The 19,568-nt window shown below is 33.5% G+C and overlaps 1 protein-coding gene across 1 annotated transcript in view; it reads right to left on the reverse strand.

Annotated features, from left to right (window-relative positions):
- Window positions 1-2,610: 2,610 nt before the first annotated feature.
- LOC149899835 (IDLSRF-like peptide) overlaps window positions 2,611-19,568 on the reverse strand; it is a 56,793-nt gene continuing 39,835 nt past the window's right edge. Inside the window, exons 2-5 of the mRNA XM_090113706.1 lie at window positions 13,502-13,618; window positions 7,588-7,716; window positions 4,296-4,448; window positions 2,611-4,002 (exon numbers count right to left, since the gene is read on the reverse strand). Coding sequence (XP_089969832.1) covers window positions 3,809-4,002; window positions 4,296-4,448; window positions 7,588-7,716; window positions 13,502-13,616 — 591 coding nt within the window. The 5' untranslated portion in view covers window positions 13,617-13,618 and the 3' untranslated portion in view covers window positions 2,611-3,808. The remainder of the gene's footprint in view (window positions 4,003-4,295; window positions 4,449-7,587; window positions 7,717-13,501; window positions 13,619-19,568) is intronic.

Raw genomic sequence — 19,568 nt, forward strand, 5'->3', positions numbered from 1 at the left:
GTTATGGGTGTACAACATAGAGTTTTAAGAATTCATCTTTTTGAAAAAAAATGCGTCTGGAATTTTATAAGTATTTTTTACGTATTCAGCGTATGCGAAACTATAACCTCCTTTGAGCTTAGCATACCAACAGTGGGACACCCTGTATACAAGTATTTATTTATTTAAAACTAGCTTCCGCCCGCGACTCCGTCCGCGCGGATGTCGGTCTTCGCGTGGATGTTTTATTTCTCCATTTTGAGTAACTCTGACAATAACATCTTATAAATATCTATTGGGCCCAAATACGGCTAGGCCTATAACAATTATACCCAACGTGTGTTCGCGGTTCTACAGAACAACGTCTATGGATAAAACTGAAAAATTAAGATTATTTTTTTCTACGATTTTTTCCAGGGTGAAAAGTATCCTATTTTTCGCCAAGGATAATAAGGTATAATTATACCAAGTTTCATCGAAATCGAACCGTTAGTTTTCACGTGATGTCTTCACATACAGACAGACAGACAGACAGACAAAAATTTTTTTAATCACATATTTGGGTTTGGTATCGATCCAGTAACACCCCCTGCTATTTATTTTTTCAATATTTTCAATGTACCTACAGAATTGACCCTTCTACAGATATATTATATGTATAGATTATATATAATATATGTTTATCAGCCATCTGTTTTCCATAACACAAGCGAAAGCTTAGTATGGGATCAGATCGTGCCGTGTGTGAAATTTGTCCTGAAATTTAAATAAATTAAATTTAAATAAATAAAAAAATGTCAGTTAATTTTTTATATATGGAAACATCTTCAATACACTCGACCCAAGCTTCTTGCTCGACCGAAGTCCAACAACATATTGTTATAAATAGTGGATTAACGACAAGCATCTTTTGGCACTTGGCTAGCGGGAGCGTGTTTGAGAAAATATAAAGTTTGCGGAGATATGGAAACTAATACGCCTGGGCATTGAAGCTATGATTTTGTATTTATTATTGGTAGTGAAATTCCTGTTAATAGGGAAACAGCATTAATTATCAGTCATATTCAAGAAGCTAATCACTAGAGCACTAGAGCGCATTATGTGGCATAATGGCGTTGAATGTTCCAACTACAGCAACGCTTCGCACAATCGAGCACTAGAAAAAGTAATGCGCGTGAATTGATGCGTGCAATCGATTTATTGTTAGTAATTATTAATTGTTGGAAAAAAATTTAAAGCTTTCGTTTCATTGTAGTTTTTTCGAAATAATCAAAGTTACTTAATTCAAATTGTGTTAAAAAAAATAAATATAAGTATGGATGAAGGTACAAAGTACATACGTGGTACATACAAACATTGAAAAAAATGTTAATGAAATAATCAAAATCCAAATTACTTAAAATAACCGTAAATATTTTTCAACCAATTATACCACTATACCACCACTACCACTTTGTATACCACTTTATTTACACATTAATGAGGTTATTGCTAACTCTATGAATATTTTTTTTTTCAACACTGAACTTAGCGCAACCTGCTGGTGCGTTTCACGTTCCAATTAAGCATCAGCATAATTCGGCATTGTGCGGCACTGAGTCGCATTATGCTCTGTAATTGGAAAACAGCCTATATCTAATACACTGGAGATTTCAGTATAAACATTAACTTGTAACAAGAAAATATGACCTTGAATGACGCCTGTATGTTTTTTTATCCCTTTCACACCTAACTTGCCAAGTTAGGTGTGAAAGGGATAAAAAAACAAAAGTTAATGTTCATACTGAAATTTCTAGTGTATTAGATCCACGATATAAGCTTCTTGGTCATATTATAAAAGTAAATTCATTCTATATTTTAAAATAATAATAATTAATAGCACATCAAAACAAGACTCAACGATCCGTCAAAAACGGCCATTCTCTGTGGTCGTTCTAGATAACACAAGACGACGGAATTAGAATGCTCGCCATAAAAGAAGTCTCGTAGACGCGGCGCTGTCAGCGCCAATAATAATATTGCCATTACGTAAATCTACCCCCGAGCTAAGGAAATATCCGACATCTCGTCCGAATTTCGCCACGCGCCAAAAGTACCGTAGTAGATAACTATTTAGTGATCTGTGGTGTAATCCCTATCTGAATATAATTACCTATTACTGTTTCTAATAAAATTATTATCATTACGGACAAGTGCCTAGAACAGTTTTCTCTTAGTAGTTCTCCTCCGGAATCGAAGCAAAGACTAGGTTACAAAATTACGTACGCGACGTTACGTAAAATCAAGTACATGTTACTTATTATGAAAATTGGATTGAATGGAATGGGGTTGTAGGAAAAAATAGGTAAATAAAAGACGACTGCAAGATAATTTATTTATTGTATTTAAGAATACATAAGCCATATACATAGAATCAAAACACATATTATAAGAATATCGTAGATAGGTTTCTATCAATTATAATCATCTGACGTAAGTTAAAATATTCTTAAGTATTCTACTATATTAATTGAAGAATAGCTTAGGTCTAGATATAATGATAGGTTAAGGTATTAGTTTTTATAAGTCATAGATTCGCTATAGTGGTACTTTCTCAATGACGTGTCAGATAATCAGATTAATCAACCTCACCCAAAAGAAGAATAATTACTGTGTGGGTACCAATTATATTGTATATTCAGTAAAGTATTACTCGTAGTGTGAATAATAATTGAGACATTGGTATGAACACAAAAAAAAATATTTTTCATTATGCAATGATTTTTAATGGATTTATGAATTGCATCCATTGGTACATAAACCCAGCCTTTACCAAGATACAATTGATGTTAATTGTTAACCAACCTTACCTAGATCTTCTCCACTTATTTATTCGTTGTCTACTAGCCCGCATTTCAAAAATACCATAGATTATAGAATAAGAAATGTAGACACTATGCTATAACATTTGATATATTATATTTACCAAATCACATTTTGATATGTAACCGATTTTGAGCACCGCTCAATGATATGTATCGTTTCGATAAGGGCACAAATAATGACCTACAATACCTACAAATATTCTATATATTTCATTAGTATTCGCTACAGATTATCTATTATATAAACTACATCTAAATTACAATGATATGTTGTAAATGGTCCTACTCTGGATTTTCAAAAGCCAGATATAAAGCGCATGCATTCTATACTTTTTTAAAGATTTTTTTTTTCAACTGAAACATAATTTTTAAACGAAACGATTATTAGCTTTATATCTCGCTTAGAATGGACATCTTACATATTATGGAGTCGCCTCTGACATTGGCTTTGCACGAAGGTTTAGAAAGATGTTTAGGGCGACGATAACATATTAAAATTTAATTTATAAGTATGTACAGGATCATGAATATGTGCGAAAATGTGTCCGAAATTCCTTCCCTATAAATTACATTTCAATGTTTTTCGAAAGCTTGCTATTTATCTCTTTTTACATTTTCCCCAACATACACGATTGGCACATTTTCATGATTACGACGCGAGAAGTTGCCTGTACGTTTAAATAAAAAAATATAGGTAATAAAAAGCGCTGTTACTTGCGCTGTTACATAGTCATAGACAAAAAAAGAAGAAATTGGCGCAAAAATTAAAAAAAGTATCATGGAATCATTCCATTCGGCTCGAGTCTGTGGCCGGTGAGAAATCGTAACCGGATGGAATGAGTGCGCGAAGAAATTTAATTTCTCTTATACTTCATAGATTCATAGGGAAGGTAGCTGTAGAAAGATGAGCTGATGGGACCGTATTGGACGACGTGATAGTAGTCAGAGGCTGACTCCGGTGCCACTCAGTCTAGGAAGCCGGTGTTCACAAGTTTCTCGAGGAAGAATTTGACGTCCCCGAGCTCGCTGTCCTTGATACCGAGGGATTTCAACATGCCAAGGTCGCCATTTTCTACAGCCATGAATACGGAGCGTAGATGCTCGAGGTCAGATCTCATCAAGTGTAAGGCAGCACCGAAATCTTCAATCGTTTGAGACTCTGTAATTATAAAAATAATATCATAAAAATTTGTTTTAATAATAGGTAACAAATACTTTGCTAAAATGAAAATCATCAAATAACACAAATAGGTATAATATTTTTTGGTAATGGATACTTGGTTATTTTCTTAATGGATATCTTTAGAAAACAAGAATCTCAAAATTCAATTATCTGCGTATAACCCTATATTAATCTATCTACTTCATGTCACTGAACATATTATTTTTATATATTTAATCTAAATCATCACAGAAAATCTATAAACCTAACCATACTGAGTAATAACTTACCAGACAAAGCAATAGCAACCTTCTCAACGCCTCCCAACGGTTCCAAGGCATCTCTCGCTTTGTTGCCGAAGAGCTTCTCCAAATAATTCGGGCCATGCGACGCAAGCAGTGACTGGAGGAAAGACGCAGTTTCCTCTACTGGTGGCCGCTTAGCTGAAAAAAAAATACGTTATTATGAATAATATTAAATATACGTTTTTAAATTATATATCAGTAATTATATCTGTTCATACTTATGCAAACTTTCTAATTTATGTACCTAATATATGCATAGAAATCGAAATAACAAAACACAATATATGTTTAGGTATCTTCGAATAACAACGAAATAAATAATTGTTATGCAATTTTTTATGATGCTATAAAAAACCATTATAAAATGCTTATTTGAACTAAAGTGTCGGTAAACTTTAACGGTAACTATTATTTTAATGAATAAAGACGTAACTAGTAAGATTTATAACTCCTAAGTTAGTTAAGTCCTAACCCTTTTACTTAAAGATGATATTCGCAACATTAAATAAATCATACTCCATATAAATCTACCCAAAACTTTGTAATAGCAGCATGTTTACGACCCATATTCATTTAGTAATTAATGCAAAATGTGTTCCCCAAATTACATAGTCCACTTTGGTCTCGTTACGCAAATGAAGGATAATTTCAACAACTAAATGTTGCATAGAATGGAACGTTTTGGCAAATTGTAAATTTTGGGAATGTAGGTCATTTGAGTGCTGATAAATCTGTTCCCTCGGGTAAACAGGCCAAAGGTAATAAATTAAATTGATCAATAATATCAGTCTCTGGTGAATATTTTCTGTTTAAATTTATTATGGTGGCATGTTTGGGAATTCAACTACGACCTAACTATATTTTTTAAATTATCTAGCTGACGTAACGTTGTTCTGCAGGGACACCCTTTTCACATCCTACTATCCTTATGGCTTATAATCTTAATACTATTATAAAGGCGAAAGTTTGTATGGATGTTTGTTACTCTTTCACGTAAAAACTACTGAACCGATTACAATGAAATTTAGCACACATATAGAGGGTAACTTGGATTAACACATAGGATAGGTTTTATCCCGGAAATCCCACGGGAACGGGAACTATGTGGGTTTTCCTTTGAAAACGCGGGCGGAAATCTAGTATTATAAATGCGAAAGTTTGTGAGGATGTGTGTGTGTGTGTGTTTGTTATTCTTTCACGCAAATATGTACTACTGAACCGATTACAATGAAATTTAGCACACATATAGAGGGTAACTTGGATTAACACATAGAATAGGTTTCATCCCGGAAATCCCACGGGAACGGGAACTATGCGGGTTTTTCTTTCAAAACGCGGGCGGAAAGGTAGTAAAAAATAATTTACGAACTATACTATACTCCATCTATACTTCGTAGTCACAGTTAGGTAATAAATTTCTTGATTTTATATCGTAATGTAATACCAATTAATCATAAATCATAGATATCAAGCTTTTGTGAGGAAAAAAGTCTAATCATATCTAATATAATTTATAAGCAAAAATGATTCGCAGAAAAGGTAATTAATGATCAGGCAAAAATCACTAATATCATTCTGATTAATGAATAGACCTTGAGCTATTTTTCCCAAATTCCAATTTATTTAATATTTGAGTAACTAACTAACTAATAACAAATATCTGATAAATAACAGTTACTTATAAGATACTAGCATTCCGCCTGCGGCTTCGCCCGCGTTTTCAAAAAAAACCCGCATAGTTCCCGTTCCCGTGGGATTTCCGGGATAAAACCTAGCCTATGTCACTCAGAAATGATGTAGCTTTCCAACAGTGAAAGAATTTTTCAAATCTGCCAAGTAGTTTCGGAGCCTATTCAATTCATACAAACAAACAAAAAATCAAACCTTTCCTCTTTATAATATTTGTATAGATTTAGATTGCGATTCTACTTGATCGTACTAAATAACATTAATTACATAATGTAGGTATACCACACGTAAAAGCTGTTTCAAAGATTTCATAAATAAATAGACATATTTCTCTTATTATAACTTAGGTACTAGTTTTCCACCCGCCGCATCGCCCGCGCAGTCAAAGAAAATCCGGCATAGTTCCCGTTCCCGTGGGATTTCCGGGATAAAACCTATCCTATGTCCTTTCTCGGGTATCAAAATATCTCTATACCAAATTTCATGCAAATTGGTTCAGTAGTTAAGGCGTTATTGAGTAACAGACAGACAGACAGAGTTACTTTCGCATTTATATGTATTATAGTATGGATAAGCTCAGTACTATAAACATTCAGTACATTTATTATTCAAAGGCAAATGGAAAGTTATATACGAATAAGGCCTTCGTGTAGCTATTTATATTGAGGTAGTTAGGTACTTGATGTATGTCGAAATAACAGATATTGTTAGTCAGGTGCAGGTCCACACTGCGAGCCTAGCGCGGTTGCGACGGCGGGCGCGAAATATCAAACGTATAAAACGCGCCTTTGCGTCCACATTGAAATGACTAAGGCGGAAGCCTAGTGCGACGGTAATGAGCGAGCCAGCGCGCGTAGTTTTCAAACTCTCCTATCCGCGCGTTCTGGCCACACTACGGGCCTAGTTAGCAAGCGACCCAATGCGCGGACGGCGGGGGTATCAAACCAGTTCGGTCTTGTCGCTCGACTTCTTATATTATATCCTTTTATTGTTTTTCGTAAAATAGCGGTAAATACTTAATTGTTGAAGTGAAACTTCTTTATTTATAAGTGCGATTCAATCTAAAACACTTATATACACCACAGTAATTTTGTAGGGTATAATCTCAATTCTTCATATAAGATTCACCCGTTATTCCTCTGTTTTATTTATTTCGTGTACAACTTCTATAATGATCTCATCTCAAAATCGGACTGTCCAGTAAAAATAGCAAATCGTCCAAAGTTTGCAACACCCGAAAAACATCGAACCGCTACTTGATCTCGCGCGTCGGTGTGGCCACCGCGAGCGCCCGCTCGTCGCGCCCGCCTAGGCCGCCGCCACCGCGCATTCAGTGTGGACGCACACCTACGTGTATAACAATTAATACATAATGGGGTAAATATGCTTAATGCATGAAAGAAAGTCGTGATAGTTACCACTTAGGTACCTTAGTCAAAAGCAGCTGAACGGATTTTAATGATTTTTTGTTTGATTTGTGTCCACTGGGTTTAGAACAATAACTGCTTTGAATAAGACCAAAAAAAAGGTCGAGCCACTACTATTATAGTATATTCCTAAGTATAAAATATATTATATAGGTACCTACCTGCAGTGCAAAGCTTGGAGTCCTCATCATACCCGTCGATGCAGTCTGGCGCGCCATCGCACAAATATTGGATGGAAATGCAGTTGCCATCCACGGGACACTTGAACGGCTCGTATGGATGGCAGTATTCTGAAATGAAACAATGAATAATGTTATACTATATTTTATTGCTTCCTGAGCAATATCAATAAATAAAAATAAGGCAATTTATTGATCTGAACTTCAACACATATGTTATTAAATATAATAGATATCATAGATATTAAATCCAGATATTTAACCTAGCCCTCATATTTATAAAATGAGACATCTATATTGTCAAGGATTTAATGTTTGGTATGATGATAAAAATATAATAAACATGCTATTATTAAGGATGTTAAATCTAAGTTTACCTGCCTACGTCTAATTTTTGTTTTACCTGCTATTGCAATTGCAAATGCAAAAATTCTCTTAACACGTGCATCATAGGACGTAGACCTTTACTTAATTCAGAGAAATACATCCTCAAAGATAATATTCGAAAGAAAAGAAGTTCCAAGACACGAATTAATTAACGTTCATTGATATTAAACGTACTAGAGTCCCGTACAGTGCCACAAACTTATCTGACCCGGTGGCAAAAACTGGAACTACGTGCCGCCATTTTGAAATGTCACATTTTCAGAGACTTTTCATACGGAATATTTTGTTTATATAAAAGAAAGCGACATCAGTGACACTGTCACCAGCCCCCCTATGCAAGTGGCTTTCTGTTAGCGTAGCGTTCAATAGAATAGACTACGAATGTATGAGATTGACGTAAGCTGTAGATAAACATGTCTACAGCTTACGTCAATCTCATACATTCGTAGTCTATTCTATTGAACGCTACGCTAACAGAAAGCCACTTGCATAGGGGGGCCGCCCCCCTATGCAAGTGGCTTTCTGTTAGTCAGATAAGTTTGTGGCACTATACTGTAAAAGCTTTGAGGCAATTATGACAATTTCAGTCAAAACGACCGCGCCTAGAGTACCGTAAAGATCACGATATTACAAACGTATTTCTTAGAAAAACTGGACGCAACAAAAACCCTAATGAATTGTCATTACGAGGAAGGGAAATTGGTTAAACGAACCGCAGTAGGAGAAGAGAAAATATATAAGTACAAACCAAATAAAATAAGAATTCGCTACGAAGAAGGCTAATGGAACTTGCAAATGAAGTGAGCCGACAGTTCTTGTTTCAATGAAAATATTGTGAGGCAAGCAACATTTTTGCTTTAGAAAAGAATATTTTATTGAAATGAGGTTGGTCGCAATATTGATAAAAGGAACATTCCTCTGGTATAAAAGAAATCAAACTTATCGTAATCCCGCGGGCGATGCCAGAAAAGGATTTTCTAAGAAAAACTATTGGCAGCTCATCGAAACTATTCTTAATCCAGGTCTAAGGGTCGACATCAATATTTTATATCGGTATTAAGCAGGTATCAAGTTTATTTTGTTTGTTTTAAAAATTTATGGAACCGTTGTGCGACTATAATACTAGTTTTCAACATTTTCAAAGGTTGTTACTTATAATAACTTCATGCGTTATTTTTTTAATTGTTCGGTATCTTTCTAAACCAATTTATTTCACATAGTTCAAGCTTTTACATAGTTTTTACCAAGATTAAAAATGCTTTTAATTTTGTACAGGCATGATATTTTATTGAATGATTGTTATTTTTTGTAAATCAATATAGTATATACCTATAGATAAGTACAAAATGAATACCTAAACATGGAATAAAAAGTAGGTACCACCTGTTCACCATTTATTCAAATAAATGTAAAGGAATTAAAATATTCATTTCACAAGGTCATTTAAATGGAAGATGAATAGAATAAAATCGAAATGCCGAATTGAAAAAGTTGAACAAGTTTTATACCGTAATAATTTATTCCTTTGAAAAACTCCAAGCGAGCGCGCTATGAATTTTCGTTCATAAAAAATGTATTATTTAGTTAATACAGATTTTACTAAATATGTAATATTAGAAACTTGTTCACAAATTGTATAAACTTGAAGACATTGTTGAGAGGGGTAAATAAGTTAGAAACTGTAACATATTTACCAAGTTAACTACTACTTTAAAATTTAATATAGAAGTTGTATTGGGACGTATTTACATAATTCGGCATTTTGTAAGATTTATTATTCCAAAGATTTGCGTTGTTCTCTACAATTACCTTAGATATTTCAACGAAAACCTACAATCTTTTTAATAGTAAATTTTTATAAAAATAACCATATAACCAACCTAAAAATTATAACAAGATTGGTCTGTCCAATCTCCGTTCAATTAACACAGGGATACATATCGTTTTTGTTTCTATTAATAATGTAAGTCACCCGGGGCTGCCCTGGACCATGATGTCTTGAAGCAGTATTATTTCCAGCGTGGAAGAGTGACAGCGTTATATAGGTCGTCTAGCGGCATCACTTTCCCACATTGGAAATATAACTGCTATAGGATATCATTTTATCCCGTCCGTGGACGGTTAATTTTTTAAATAAAAAAGTATTAGTAAAAGTAGTAGTATTTTTATTTGATAAAAAAAATTACTGCTAAAATAAGCAGTCCTAATAAATCAAAAATGTATTTCAATTGACAAAACCTTGAGTTATTTTCCCTTTGAAGATCGGGATAAATCTAAAATTTAGAAATGGTTTGATTATTTACATAAATATTTCTTTATTTATACGTCCAAATACGAAGGGCCGCTGATGGTATTTTAATATTGCATTAGAATTCGGACTAAACGTCGTAAGCAAAATTAAGTTTAGTACAAATTATCAAATAATTATTAACAAAATGTACTTAGGTACATTACATAAAGAAACACTTTAAATAATTAAATAATTTTCGTATTTGAATAAACAAAAACATAAGAAGTCTGTAGTATTTAAAGTAGAATAAAATAGAAACTAAAAGTGAACCTTCGGAATTTATTACTTCTACATAACTTTCATTAAACCACCTTTTCTTTACAAGAAAAAAATAATAGAACAACGTCTTAACTCTCGTCGCCTGATTTATAACTATTCGCTAGCGCATGAACTTTCAAAGTTTAAAGTTCCCAGGAGCAATTAATTTCAGTTGCGACGTTGACTCAACAATTATTTAAACTTTGTTTTTTTAATTTTATCGCAAGTATATTTCAGCAGAGTATTGTTACAGCGGTGCAGTAAAATGTCCACATTATATATGAATTTTCTTTGTGTTTTCATTTCATATATTTTGGTTTGTATGAAAGGGTAAATAATTATGTACTTACATACTTGTGTATTGTGTCGCAAATCAAGTCTCTATGTCTCTATATATGAGTCATAGAGACAGCAAAGCTTTACAGGAAAAGATTTGGCTTTATACAAGTCACTACTTTATCTTGTTTTACTTGTTGTACATGTAATTTTCTCGGCTTCAAATCATAAAAAATATATGCGCAGTATTTCCTTTGTTTTTCTTTGAACTTAAGCAACAATTAAGTTTCTCTCATTCCATCCCTATATCGAAAAAATAAAACCGTTTCAATAATAGTCAAATTTCAAACAATTTGCAAATGAAAACGTTTATTAATTAACAGTTCTTTGAAATATTAATTAAATTTCAAATCAGCACATTGTTTACAGCGAGATACATTTTCTGTTAATTTGATTCATAGCTCGTAATTGAGTATGACGTAAGCAAGGCCGCCATTATGAGAATAAAGCTCGCTTTTCACAGTCCCATTTTATGCTTTTAATATTAATATTTCAGTAATATTTTAATCGATATCTGTAAATACGTATGTTCATATTTCTTCACGTATTTTGATCATATTTGCCGTGTAGAAATCAAGACTTGATGAATAGGCGAGTCCCGAAGAAAGGCCGAGGAAAAATACGGCAAATCTTTTTGGATAGAGTGTTGTTTCGGAGATCATTAAAAGTAAATAAAAAATGTAGTTCTCTTACATATTATCACTACATAGTATAAAACAAAGTCGCTTTCTCTGTCCCTATGTCCCTATGTATGCTTAAATCTTTAAAACTACGCAACGGATTTTGATGTGTTTTTTTTAATAGATAGAGTGGTTCTCGAGGTTTTAGTATATAATTTATTAGGATTTAGACAAAGCGGGCGAAGCCGCGGGCGGTAAGCTAGTATTGTATAAAATAATCATTAGATTTAACATGAGTAATGAAGAGTGCAATAGAGCTGAACAATATTCGTGACTAAGTAACATATTTTGTTCTTGTTGGGATCAATACGAACATACCTACAATACAACTTGAATGCCTTTGATATGTACAGTGTACATAATTAAAACAATTTATAAAATAGGTATCGTAGAAACGTTTTGATTACCTATTATACAATGCAGTTGAAACACTATTATTTTAATTAATAAACCTAGTCTTATAGTAACATTGTCGAAATTGATGACTAGATTTCACATGAAAGTGTACAACGACCTTAAAATTTAATCAAAATTCATCGCTTTACGCTATTCACACATCACTAAAACATAATTCAGACAGTGTATGAGAGAGCATTTCAAAACCAATTTCGTCTCTACGACTCGTGTATGCATAACAAACAGTTAATTATGATAAAATACTTAATACGTCATTCAAATGTTGAAAATGTTATTATTGATAATGAAATTATCTACTTATACTTTAGATGCATTATGTATTTATACCACAATAGACAATTAGGAATATCTTTTTTGATAATATAAGTATTATATTTTTAGTAGGCTATTCCAACTTTGAAATCTATGTCCAAATATTTTCCATAACATACATATTCATGTTAATAGGAATAGAATAAAACCAATACTTAACGAGAAACGAAATACAAATATTATTTTCATTTATTATAAAAATGTTTTCATTCCTATAAAAGCTTCTCAGAATTTGAATTTGCAGTAATGTATTTGAGAATTACAAATTCGAAATAATATATTCATCGTTAAATTCCACGAAATACAAGACCGAAGCTAAAATACAACTTGACAAAATGACAAATCGTAGCAATGTTAGTGTAACCTAATTTAATTCTAATCTCTCCCTCGCATGTGGATTTAGTGAATTTCACCTACACATAAGTACTGAAACTAGTATAAATTGCTAATTTTCTGTGACCTTTGATGTCTGCTCCAGGCTTCTAGCCCACCCAGCCTTGTCAACAAAACAAAGGGAGGTAGAATAAATGACATTTACCGTACATAACGTACGTGTTTTGTGATAGCAATTATTTATCTGTGACACCGCTATTAGATGTGAAATTTCTTGTTATTAATCAAGGAATAAGAAACTGTATTAAAATATTTTATTAAAACGTTACGTGGTGTTGTTGTGTGAAGCACTGAATAAATATTATAAGCACGTAGCACGTGAATCTGCAGCTGGTCTATGAATAAAATGTAATGTATGAATAAAGTCTATGAGTGTGATACGCTCAAACACCGGCAACACAGATTGAGCAAAAAAAAAAAAGTAAAAAATCTGGTTACAGTAAAAGATCAAACTCTCGAAATTTGTGTTATGGCTCTATGTTTTGCTCACGCGTGGATTTTCTTCATGGCTATAACGTGTCGTCGTCTAATAGTAATATATCAGCCATGACATGAATTTCATTTTGGTCTTCCTGTGATTCAACGCATCATGAGCGTTTTCAATAGGACTATTTCATAAATTTCACGACGTGCATCTTTAACTGTAATCACAAGTCACAACGCATTGTAAACTATTTTTCACCCAATGAGCGTGTGTCTTCGAGTGCAACAAGTACTCTATTATGTCTCTGGCACAGATATATTCCTAGTTGAGGCGATCGTCGTGTTTTTGTTTTGGACTTATGTATTGTTTCTAAATATTTTTACTCAGGGACTTTCTCACCAGATCGCTTCGTATGATGTCCATAAAGACGGTTGAGGTCCAGAGACACGGCTCCCGGCGCGCTGCACAGAGCCAGCAGCGCCACCACACAAGTTGCCATGGTGCACGGCGACATTTCTGCAAATAAATATATTATTTATTTTAACTTTTTTTAGGTGTGGATGAGTGCTAAATGGAGGTACATAAGCCTGCTTGCCTGTCCACCAGAGATGTGCGAGGATGCGTAGCAAGGGATGAGTTTGTAAAGAACCAATCATATCGCTTCATTCAGCGGTTGAAGCGTATAATAAAGAATTCATAATGGTACAATTTAATTATTGAAAAAGTTTATAAAATATTTTAATTTGATTTGGAATAGCCGCTCTATGCTTGCTTTATGATCGTCATAAGGCACGTTTAGGAAAAGTACCTTAAATCCATACTATCCATACTAATATTATAAATGCGAAAGTAACTCTGTCTGTCTGTTACTCAATCACGCCTAAACTACTGAACCAATTTTCATGAAATTTGGTATAGAGATATTTTGATACCCGAGAAAGGACATAGGCTACTTTTTATCCCGGGAAATTGACGCAATCCCGGAAATCCCACGGGAACGGCAACTATGCGGGGGTTTTTTTTGACTGCGCGGGCGAAGCCGCGGGCGGAAACCTAGTGTATTATAAAGAAATTATTAAAATCAAATCTATTAATAGTTATAGAATTGATCGATAACACACTCCATTACTATAGTAAAACGCAAATTCTTTAAAGCATACTCTAGTTGTGTCTCTATACTTAATAAGTAAACTTTAGTACCTATTACTTATTTCAGTAAAACCTAACCTTCATAAATGAGTTTTTAAAATAGCTACTGCGATATGTAGATGTAGGGCGGAATCTGTGGGAGCTTAAGGTAGGCGTTTTTCAATTAAATAGAAACAGTAAGGTTCAAACATAATCCACGTCTAACATTTCTGTTGCGTGGGCATAAAATACACATAAATATAAATCACTTTGAATTTTTTATTTCTTAAAACATGCTGTTCAAATTTTGTTATTTATTAGACAATTTCAGAAAAGTTGATGATAAATTTAAATGATGAAGCGATAATATTATATTTTTAGATGGCACATAAAATATAACAAATAAATAAACGAAGAAAAACAGTTGCTTGAAATACTTGAGTTTAACTTGAAAACAGAACAAAAATAATTAAAACAATAACAACACACTTCACTCTATAATTACGTTAATAGCTAAAAATTTAAACATTTACCCGGTATTAACCTAACTGTGTTTAATCTGCTGTTTATGATAGTATTCAGGTTAGAGGTAAAAACTTTAAGGTTATACTTTACCAAAACTGTGTGTTTTAATTTAAACTTTCATATACTTTTAGTAGTTCATTAATATTTCTAAATGTAGGTACTCATTACCAATTCCTGAGAGAACATTTATAATAGCATAGATTTTTCAGTGTCATATTTGAAAATTTTAATCTTCATCACCAACTGTAAATGTATATAGAAACGTCTTATGTACCTTTTTAACACGCTTTTCTTAGCTTCACCTGTATGTTTGTATGTGAATGACATGTTTGTATGCAACCGACTCCTTTAACCTCGATTTTTACCAACTTCACAGAATAATAAATAGTAGCTAGCTACCTACTTTAAACGGAAAGATTTTAATTCAAACTTTGTATACTTATACAATAATACACAATACAATAATTTTATACTCTTAGACTCTTCTTTTTTAGAGTGGGAGTCGAGCATGCTTCGGCACGAACTGGGCCACGCTCGCACCGGGGAAGGTACCACACCCTCACAGAATATCGGCGCCATAGTGACAGTTTACTGTCGCGTTCCGTACGGTGAGTGAGGGGTCCGAGGGCCCACATCCCTTCCTATCCCCTACCCATCCTCTCCTCCCCTATCCTTAATCCCTCCCATCCTCGCCCCTTTCTCCCTAATTCCTTCCAAATCCCTTAATCCTGGTAGGCAACAACCATAACCTCTGTTGTGGTCTATGGGCGACGCAACCTGCTTACCACCAGGCAGTGCGTCCGCTCGTTTGCCTCCCCATAACATAAAAAAAAAAAAAAAAAATTTTATACTTTTTATTAGAATACTTATAATTAACTACATTAATTATTATTTCTAATAAGTTAATCACACTGCCTCATATAATTAAAATACTACTTTATGATTAGAATTTCAACGCTAGCTATTAATCCTCAATCAGCTTACGAAGGCTGAAGTCTAGATCCCTATAGAACACTTAGTTAATCTAAAGGATATTATATTCGCGTTAGCTCGTATCAGGTATTCCCGTAGTATGTACCTAGTTAACTAAATACCTAATCCATGCTATACATTATATTAAAACGACGTTTGAATTATAAGGTGATACATGTTACTTAATTTATAAGTGTGACGTTGTCGAAAAAGCTAAATCAAGTAGTTTTAAATCTTATCTGTTATTCTGATGTATAATTGTTGGTGGAAGATAAATAAATATACCTAGCTATATATACACAAAATACGATACGATAATTGTTTCTACCATATGCCTATTAAATATGTTTACTTATATGTGTTTTTGCTGTATATATAAGCTTAAAATGGCTCTATAATTTAGTGCACATAAAAAAACGATCGTGGATTAGTAAGAAAATAATATCCTATTCTATATCTAATCATACCACTACGGAATGGATTTTATTTAATCATTTATGGTAAATGGATTCGTCTCTACTATGATTAGGATAGTAGGTAAGTGATAAAATTTTGAAATAACAAAAAAAATTACAACCCGGTGGAACCGGGGCAAACTTTTGTTTAAATAAAATAGCTACAATGAGTGAGGTCATGTCCAAAACTTTATAATTTGAGCGCAGTTCGTTAAAATCGACGTCAATATGAGCATGGCTGAACGAACCGATATAATTGGCAATTTGCTTCCTCGTTTCAACTGTATGTTTATTTGTCCAAATGCACGAAATTTACATATCTTCGGTTGACCTATTTTGGTTTATTCAATAACGGCCAGGGGATTCGCTTGAACATTCTATATTTTACCACATCAAAGGGTTTTTATAACAATTTATATGCAGAGATTTCTTCGATATATACAATACAATACAATACAAAATTCTTTATTTAACACACACATACAGAAGAAAAGAAAAGAAAAGAAAAAAAAACATATAAGACAGATACAACATGTTAAATAGGCGGCCTTATCGCTTTCAAGCGATCTCTGCCAGGCAACCTTTGGATAGGATTAGTTTTAAGAAATCGAATGAGATAGGTGGGGTTTTAATTAAATACAATTAAAAAGAAAACAGACTAAAAATAAAAATAAAAAAATATATTTATACAGGTATAAATACAGATATTAATACATTATATTATATACATATATTAATACGAAAATATAGACTATAATACACATACTTACATACATGCAAATATATAAATATATATACATAAGTAAATAAATAAATAAATATATATATATATATATCTATATATATATATATATATATATATATCTAAATATATGTCAAATATTATAGCTGCTTAAAGAAATGGTCAAATATGAGTTTTGTAAATATGTTGAGTGATTGAGCGCGTCTTATGCTTATTGGAAGAGCATTCCACAAGCTTATAGCTTGCACATGAAACGAGTTATGGTAAAATTTGGTCTTGTGAGGTGGAATTTTTAAAAGTAAATTTTCAGAGCAGCGCAGATTAAAGTCGGTGCTCTCTCGAAATTGGAATTTTTCCTTTAGGTAGCCAGGAGTTTTAGGATTAAACAGGACACGGTATAGGAGTTGGAGAAGGTGGGTATTTCGACGCTGACGTATTGGTAGCCACTTGAGCTTTGTCCTGTATTGCGAGACGTGGTCATACTTGCGCAAGCCAAAAATGAAGCGTATGCAAACATTTTGGAGACGCTCAAGTTTGTCCAACTGGATTTCGGTCAGGTCGGGATAACAGACATCGGCATAATCGAGGATGGGAAGGAGGAGGGATTGTGCAAGAGAAGTTCTGGTTGAGATGGGCAAGAAGTTGCGAATTCTCATGAGTGAATGCGATGAGGCAAAGATTTTCTTGTTGAGCTCATTTATTTGCGGTTGCCAAGATAGTGTTCGGTCAATGGTGACGCCTAAGCTTTTAATGCTATCACTGAATGGGATTATGGTACCGTCCACAGTGATAGGGGGTAAACTAGACCAGCCTACCCTTGATATGAATGAAGAGCTGCCGATAAGAATAGTTTTGGTCTTAGTAGGGTTTACTACCAAGCCATGAGATCTACTCCAATTTATGATCAAGGACAGGTCGTTATCCCTTATTAAAACGCTGGGAGCTATACTTCCCACGTCTCAGATTGAAGTAAATCGTGTTTTATTTTTATATGCTTAAACCTAATGCAGTGTAATATTTATCTACGCAATCTTAACATTTCAGAGAACTTTTTTCATCGAAACACTTTTCAGAGAATTATTACATGTCATGGTAAACACACGTCAAAGTTAGGTGACGTGATTTTGCAGCCGAAAACGACCGTTATTTTTTAGTTTTTGGTGTAGTGCTCAAAAAAAATTAGATAAGTAGATTTGAGTTCTAGCTATGTAAACTAGACTATATTACGGTTGCGTGAAACGTAAAAATATGCCCAGAATCTTTCGTATATACCTTGGTAGAGTCGATTGAAATTAAGTCTTTAAGTGGGAAGATATCATCCCAGTGTTCGTCACTGCACACGACATTCGGAAATTCTATATATAAAATCTGTGTGTCTAAAAAATCTTTTTTAGTTGGTATAAGCTACTTATTTATTGTTATTCGTTATTTCCTGATCAGATAATTAGAAATCTTAACTCAATACATTAGTATTTACCTATTGTTTTTATTTTGTTTTAGAAAAATGCCATTTTTATGTTGAAGTCATTCATTTTTCAATTCCCGAATTCTTCCCTCAGTAAAAGAAACTTGCATTGATGAGTACTTGCACCTCCTTTATTAAAAAACTTGAACTTTATAATTTTTTACGATAACATTAAATTCACAAGTAGAGTCAGGGCAACTAACTAGTGTTTTAAAATATTGATGTCTGGAGTGGACACTGGGAGCTATAGTTCCCACCTTTCCAAACTTTTTACAATAGGGAACAGATGACGGGATATATACTTCCCACCGAAAAAAGGGTACTTCCCCCCCACTAACCCCTTTTTTGTGTGTATTTTTGAAATCTACGACCCAAAATTACCCAGGAACGTATATTACTTTTTTGTTAACTCCTCCACAGGCTCGCGTTTGAATAAGGGTTATTTGTTGTTGCTATGGCAGACGGTAAATTTTCGAACGTGGACATTGTGTAGATCTGGAGATCATCTGCATACATGACGTGAGAGAAGGAAGTAAGCGAAAGAGAGATAGAGTTGATAAATATAGAGAAGAGAAGAGGAGAGAGGATATATTTTCTACTAATAATTATGGATGAAGACGTGCTATTTGTTTTCGTTGTTTCTTATCCAGTTTTAATACCGAAAAAGGTGACGAGATAACTTTAAAGTTTAAAAGCACATAGAAATAAATAAATCCAATGGGAATTAATACAAATATACTATTCATAAAATCACCAATCCTACTCATATTGTAAATGCGAAAGTTTATATGTATGTTTGTTTGATACTCCTTCACGCAAGAGCCGCTTTACCGATTTTCATGACATTTGGCACACACAGAGGGTAACTTGAATTAAATATAGGGTAGTTTTTATGCCTAAAATCTCACAGGAATGGAAACTATTCGGGTTTTCCTTCGACGACGCGAGCGTAGCTGCGGGCGAAAAGCTAGCGAGATATAAGTCAAATTTATCTTAGAAAGCTTAGTTTCAGTCAGTTAATTGAAGAACGAAACAGAATTTCGCGAATATAGTTAATTATAACAAGTATTGACTTATGTAAGAAGCATATTACGTATGTGAACAGAATAAGCAGGAGCTACTTACAGAGAATTATAAGTTTCAAACAGTATTACTACGTCAAAGCTCTGCTGAACTTTC

The sequence above is a fragment of the Colias eurytheme genome, chromosome 20 (assembly GCF_061535395.1).
Source record: "Colias eurytheme isolate Ceu_HAF_F1 chromosome 20, ilColEury1 Martin Lab GWU primary, whole genome shotgun sequence".
Lineage (NCBI taxonomy): Eukaryota > Metazoa > Arthropoda > Insecta > Lepidoptera > Pieridae > Colias > Colias eurytheme.